Raw genomic sequence first — 7,500 nt, 5'->3', positions numbered from 1 at the left:
AATGCACACCACCCACCTAATGTCCCCAGGTCCCCGTGCCCTCACAAAGCCAGCACCCCTCAGCTGAGCCAGGACCTGAGACCGCATGCCGTGTATCATCTCCATGGCTGCCCCGGAGATGTAGTTCCTCTCACACCACCCCCGTTCCCACCCCTCTGTGCACGCCTTCTGCCACGCCTGCGGGAATGATGGGCGTATTGATGGTGTTAGTGTAATTTCGAATAGGTGATGAGTACAGTGTACTTTCAAACAGAGGGGGATGAGAATAGTATGGTTTATTGTGATTTCAAACTGATGATGGTGATTACAATGTGGTTTTAAACAGGGACAGAGATGGTGATCAGTAAAGTAAGAGATTGGTGCTTATAGTGATTTGAAGTAGTAGCAAAGGAGGAGGAGGAGGAGGATCATGATTACAATGCTTTCAAACAGAACAGAGTGATGGTGATGAGGGAAGATGGTGATGATAACTGGCAAAAATTATGGTGATTCTCTTTTATGTGAGAGGGACTGACCTAGAAAAAAAAATATTAATAAAATAAAAATATAAATAAATAAATAAAATAAAATAATAAAATAATAATAAAAAAATGAAGTCTACTGAGGTGCCAGTCACTGAAGAAAGGTAAAAAATTATCATCCGAAACAAGAGGATAACTATTTTGAAACCTCTCTTGAAAGTCACAGGAAGGAGGAAACACAGGCAGGCAGGCAGGCAGGCAGGCAGGCAGGCAGGCAGGCAGGGGGAGAGAGGGTGGTGATGATTACATTAGCACTTCAAATACTAACAATGATGGTGGTGAGTGAAAACTGTGATGAAAATTGATAAGTGATGGTGATACAGGATGATAAAGAAGCTTAGTGACTAGGGACAATATTTGTGATAGCCATGGTAAAAGTGATGCTGATAAAGGACTTCTAAGCTCTGATAGTGAGGATAATGAAGTTTACAGTGACTGGGAACAATATTTGCAATAATGACTTCAGGTCCTAATGATTGTGAAAACTAATAATAAACAGTAAAAATAACAGTGACACAGGACCTTTTGGCTCTGATAGTGAGGATAGTGAAGCTGACAGTGACTGGGAACAATACCTGTAATAATGCCTTAGGTTATAATAAGTGAAAACTGTGATGATAAACAGTAAAAGTAATAGTAACACAGGACTTCTAAACTCTGACAGTGACTGGGAACAATACCTGTGACAATGCCTTCAGGTCCTAATGATTGTGAAAACTGATGATAAACAGTAAAAGTGATGGTGACACAGGACTTCTAAGCTCTGATAATGAGGATAATGAGGCTGACAGAGAGTGGAAACGATACCTACAATGATTTCTTCAGGTTCTAAAGAGAGTGTAAAGGTGGCACTTCCTCACCTGAAACGCCTTGAGTAGCACCATATGATCACTATAAGTCCCAGAGGTGAACTTCCGACGCACAGCACTCGCGCTTCTCTTCTCGTTGGGGTTCTTGGGCAGCATGAAGGGGTCTCTGGGGGATGAAGGGAAATGTTTAGCCCTCTCACTGTGATAACAATTCACAGCACTAAATAGCAATGTATGGACACTTTATAAGCATCTACAACAAAGAATGGGATAAAAAGAATAGATTTTGCAATTTCTGGCCAGTGTAATGTTTGGAAGTGACTGAAGAACAAAAAAATTGTCTCAAAGTGGTTAGTATTTACACAAACACATGACAAATTGCAGTGAAAGGATTAGAACTGTGAGAAGGGAAGGAGACAGGACAAGGAGAAGGAAGGGTAAGTATGAGAGAGAAGAGATAAACAAGAGACAGGAAGAAGAAAGGATAGGTAGGAGAGAAGAGAGAGGATGCATAAGACAGTGAGATGGGAAGGAGAAAGAAGAGGGAGAAGGAAGGGTAAGTATAAGAAAGAAAGAGACAGGAAGGACAGGTTTGAGAGAGGAGATAAAAGGTGAGAGGATGTATAAGATAGTGAGATAAGGAGACAGGACTGAGGAAAGGAGAGAGAAACATGAGAGGAGCAATAAAGAAGACAGAGAAAAGAAAGGATAGGTGTGAAAGAAGAGGTAGAAGGGAGAGAGGATAAGACAGTGAGATGGGAAGGAGAAAGAACAGGAAGAAGGAAGCGTAACTATTTCAGCCTACCCCCAGCAAAACTTAGGCTCCCACTGTCCCTCCTCCTGCCTCCTCTATTCATCCAAACCTATTCCAAGCCATTTCAGCACAACCTTAAACTCCCAACACTCCAGCACATACAACCCACTTTAATTCATCCATCACATATTTGTCTATACTAAGCCACCAGAGCATAACTTAAACACCAACACCACTTCTCTTACTCAGCACCCAGTCTATTCCAAGCCACCCTGGCATAACTCGGACACCCAACACCAATCCTCTTATTTATCACCCACTCAAGCATAACTTAAGCACTTGACATTCTTCCTCCTTGTCTTCCTCAGCACCCTACATTAACTTAAGCACTGAACACCCTTCCCCTCCTCGTCCTCATCCCACTCAGCACTGGGTCTTACTTGAGAGCGAGTGCTGCAGCGATGGTGAGCACCGGGTCGAGGCACTTGAGCACAGTGGCGGTGATGACCATCTTGGCCAAGCGGGGTGGCAGGGGAAGGTCTAGCAGATGGTGGCCCAACTCTGTAACATCCTCCCACCCATCCAGTGCGTCCATGCTCTGCAAAAGGGTGTGTCAGATGGCTTGGTGTGTGTGTGTGTGTGTGTGTGTGTGTGTGTGTGTGTGTGTGTGTGTGTGTGTGTGTGTGTGTGTGTGTGTGTGTGTGTGTGTGTGTTGCCTTTTTAGCCTGTTATGTCCTCCCAGTCATCCAATGTGTCCATATGTGGGGAATATGTGTGTGAGATGCTGTGTGTGTGTGTGTGTGTGTGTGTGTGTGTGTGTGTGTGTGTGTGTGTGTGTGTGTGTGTGTGTGTGTGTGTGTGTGTGTGTCTACTTCTGTATGTAGCACATGCAAGAAACCTCCATATTTTAAGCTGGATACAAGTACACACACACACACACACACACACACACACACACACACACACACACACACACACACACACACAAACACATATCACAACACAGCCTGACTCAACACCAAGACACACACACACATCACACACAGCCTCACTCAACACCCATGAATCAACACCTCAATACAAAGCCAACATTCTGAAATACTCTTGCACCACACCTCTACTACTTTCAAATGGCTCTACTTCAATTCAGGTTTTTAAGGATGTTTCTATGGTTCTAGAGATAGATGAACAAGATTTTTACATTATTAACAGGAGAAACACTCATGAGAGCCCGGCTAATCATCTCTATGGCCTTTGAAAATAGTCATGGTGAGAGAACAGTGTTTTAGAGTATGGGCCAAAGAAAACACGCAACACAGTCTGACTCAATACCTCCATGCCAGGACAAACACACAACACAACCTGACTCAATATCTCAAAAACAAAACAAACACACATCATATAGCTAGGCCAAAGATAAACACAAAACAGCCTGACTAACTCTCTCTCTCTCTCTCCAGCAGCACCCACCTTCAGGAGCTGTACGGCACTGCGGATCACCATGAATGCCGGCGCCTCAGGGGCTCGTGCCAGGAAGTCTGCAATGGGCATGTTGGCTGGGGCGAGGAGCTTGGTGTGAAGGCACAGCTCCTGGGAGTGGTGGAGGGTGAGTGAGGTAGTTGTGGTGGTGGAAGGTTAGTGAGGCAGGTGGTGGTAGAAGAGGGTTAGTGAGGCAAGTGGTGGTGGTGGTGGTGGAAGCATAAATAAAACTACATAAGAAAAGTGCCTTCACCATATAACAAAAGTAGGTAAGTCAAACAAGACTATTCCTATCAGAAGGTGAAGACTGTGTACTTTTCTGTATAAAACTAAAGCATACCAAAACAAACACCAAAACAAACACAGGACCACTGAAGAAAACTGAAGATGAGAATGACTGAGAGGGTGAGAGAGAACCTGAGGAAGAGGACTGGGAGAGCAAGATGAGGGTGAGGCAGAGGAGGGGAAGAGAGAGAGAGAGAGAGAGAGAGAGAGAGAGAGAGAGAGAGAGAGAGAGAGAGAGAGAGAGAGAGAGAGAGAGAGAGAGAGAGAGAGAGAACAGGACAGTTGGTAGGGGAGAGAGGGAGGGACACACACAAACACACACACACACTTAACACTAGGAGGAAGAAACTATACAGAAAAGTTAAGAAATGTGAGGAAACAGTTTTCCTGACAGAGCAATCAGATGATGGATTCTGAGTTCCTTGCACACTCATCTGAGTAAGATGAGTGTGCAAGGAACATTAATCCTTTTAAAGACAAATATGACAAATTAACTTCACAAGATGGGACATTGAGAGCTTGAGTCAATCCTGTAAAAATACAATTAGGTAAAAAAACACAGACAGACACACAGAAGACAGAACATCACGAGCTTGACTCTGTCCCATGAAAATACAATTAGGTAAGAACACACACACACACACACACACACACACACACACACACACACACACACACACACACACACACACACACACACACACACACCCAGACCTGCAAAGGAGTGCGCAGAATCTCAGGAGTCTGGTACAGCTGCATTGCTGCATACCGACTCCTGGAGAAGAGGTGGTAGCAGATGCCAGGCTGACAGCGACCAGCACGTCCCCTCCTCTGCTGGCTGGAGGCTTGAGAGATCCACACTGACCGCAGGCACGACACACCCACCATTGAGTCATAGCTTACCTGCCAAGTGGGGGAGTGACTGGCTGAATGGAACAGGACACTAGTAATCTTTGTAAGGCCAGCAAGGGCAAGGAAATTGTCACTGGGAGGAATCTTAGCAGGTACAGGAGAGAGAGGAACATGCTGTGTCATCCAGGCTGGAATCTTTAACAAACCAAATGAGTGAAACAGAGCACTGGTTATTGCCATTGTTTGTCACTTTATCTTCTTTTGTTTCTCTTCCTCCTCCTCTTCTTTCTCTTTTATCAATCCCTCTTCTTCCTTTTTTTTTATTAATCTCTCATCCTGCTCCTCCTCATCCTCTTTTATCAATCCCTCTTCCTTTTCCTTTTTTATCAATTCCTCTTCCTCCTTCTCCTCTTTCATCAATTCCTCTTCTTCCTCCTCCTCCTCTTTTATCAATCCCTCTTCCCCTTTCTTCTCTCTTATTAGTCCTCTATTCTTCCCCTCATCCATGTTAATCAATTCTTCTTCCTCCTCCTCCTCATTCATCAACACTGCTTCTCCTCCTCTTCCTTATTTATTACTCTCTCTTCCTCCTCCTTGTCCTCATTTGTCAATCTCTCTTCCTCCTCCTCTTCCTCTTCCTCAACCATCTTATTTATTACTCTCTCTTCCTCCTCCTTGTCCTCATTTGTCAATCTCTCTTCCTCCTCCTCTTCCTCTTCCTCAACCAATTTTTTTTTCTTCCTCCTCCTCCTCCTCCTCCTCAACCAATCTCTCTCCCACCTCTTTCTCAACCAATCTCTCTCTCCTACCTCCTCCTCCTCCTCTTTCCCATCCCTCATCAACTCATGCACTCACCTCCTTCACCTTGCCGCTGTCAACCACATACACAACATCATTGATCGTCACACTTGTCTCAGCGATGTTGGTGGAGAGAATGATTTTGCGAACGCCTGTTGGGGAAGGACGGAAGACTCGCTTCTGGTCGCTGGACTGTGGGAGAGACAAATGTATGACATGGGAGAGAAATTATAGTTTTTCTTATGTAGCAGGACAGAAAGAGTGGCAGGGTATTTGAGGCAGGGGAAGGGAGACAAATGATGGTTATTCTTCTGCTACTTGATGGAAAAACTGGCAGGATGTTTCAGGCAAGGGAAGGGAGAGAAATGATGGTTATTCTTCTGCTACTTGATGGAAAAACTGGCAGGGTATTTGATGGATGGAATGAGGATATTTGAGGCATGAAAAAGAGAGAAATAATGAAAAAAAATAAATAAATACCCCTTCCTTGTCTCCCTCTCCCTCTCTCTACATGAAAGTATGTTTGAGGCATGAAAAGAGAGAAATAATGAAAAAAAAAAACTCCTTCCTTCCTTGTCTCCCTCTCCCTCTCTCTACATGAAAGTATCTTAATTTTAACCTTTACTGGCCTTTTCTAGCAATGGATGTTAGTGATGGTAATGCTTGAACAAACACCCCTCCCTTCCTTCTGTCTCTCTCTCTCTCTCTCTCTCTCTACACACACACACAGGTATCTTCATTCTATCTTTTACTGTCATCCCCTTCTCTACCTTCTTCCTCCCCTTATCTTTGCCTTCCTCTCTCTCTGCACACACCTTCATTCTAACTTCTGATGCCCTCCTTCCACCCACCTCCCTCTCTCCCTCTCTCAGTGCCTCACCTGCATGCTGGAGTGGAGGCAGAAAAGGCAGTACTTCCCTCCCTGCAGGTACTGTCTCTCCTCAGCAATGATCTTGTCCCTCAGTGTGACAATGTGGTCGTACCCCGGCAGGAAGATCAGGATGGCACCTGTGTGTGTCGGCATAGCGCTGTATTGTCGGGTGTACAATGCCTCCCAAAACTATCTTTAAAGTGTGGTGTGAACTGTGGTATAGTGAATGATAGGACACCTGCTGCCTGGTCATGTGTGGTGTTGTTAAGGTTGGTGTGCGCGATAATGTGGTGCTGATGTGCCGATCTATTTCCTAGGTTATGATATACGGCAGCTATCACTACATGCAGGGCTTCCAACTGTTGCTGCTGTAATCACCAAATGTGTCAAATAATATCATCCATTGTGTGAGAATGTACACCTTTTATTTTTAAGGATAGTTTTGGGAGATACTGTACACTGCATTCAGAGTAAGCACCTTAGCCAGACCTGTGCTGGGTTGGCAGCCTGACTCATCACTCACTGTAGAGTCTGAGGGAAACTGAACCTCCCTTGAAAAATAAGTATTTCCTCTTAGCTCAACAATTACATAAGTTAAGCAAATTTTGTTTACATACACATATAGAGCAATGTTTGTTCAACTACATCACAGTTTACAACCTTGGCAGGATAAAAAATAAAGTAATTATGATGAGTATAAGTTAGGGGGTAAAATGTTTATACACCACTTCACTGATAATTGTTATGTCCAGCCGTTGTGAGGTGATGCTTCAAATTAAAAATGTCTTCCTGAACACAAAATATTCCTGAACATGAGGGTGCTTGCAGACTTTGCATAACAAGTGGTATAAAAGAGAAACATTTTCCATGACAATCTAAACACTATGAAACAAACACCACACACTCCTCTCTCTCACTCTCACTCTCTCCCTTTGCCCTTTGCCCTTTCTCTCTCTCTCTCTCTCTCTCTCTCTCTCTCCTCTCTCTCTCTCTCTCTCTCTCTCTCTCTCTCTCCAATTCCCTCTGCCCCCTTTCTCCCTCTCCCTTTGCTCTCTCTAACTCTCTCTCTCCTCCTTTTCCCACCTCCCATCTCTCACTCTCTCTTTGCCCTCTCTCCCATTTCCCTCCCTC

The 7,500-nt window shown here is 44.4% G+C and overlaps 1 protein-coding gene across 1 annotated transcript in view; it reads right to left on the bottom strand.

Annotated features, from left to right (window-relative positions):
* Positions 1-7,500, bottom strand: part of LOC135092555 (3'-5' RNA helicase YTHDC2-like) — a 25,111-nt gene that overhangs the window by 1,301 nt on the left and 16,310 nt on the right. The window contains 7 exon segments of the mRNA XM_063991171.1: positions 17-177; positions 1,382-1,496; positions 2,525-2,682; positions 3,555-3,674; positions 4,563-4,751; positions 5,556-5,690; positions 6,379-6,506. Coding sequence (XP_063847241.1) covers positions 17-177; positions 1,382-1,496; positions 2,525-2,682; positions 3,555-3,674; positions 4,563-4,751; positions 5,556-5,690; positions 6,379-6,506 — 1,006 coding nt within the window.

This window comes from Scylla paramamosain, chromosome 40, assembly GCF_035594125.1.
Source record: "Scylla paramamosain isolate STU-SP2022 chromosome 40, ASM3559412v1, whole genome shotgun sequence".
Taxonomy (NCBI): Eukaryota; Metazoa; Arthropoda; class Malacostraca; order Decapoda; family Portunidae; genus Scylla; species Scylla paramamosain.
This window is presented reverse-complemented; position numbering and strand designations above follow the sequence as displayed.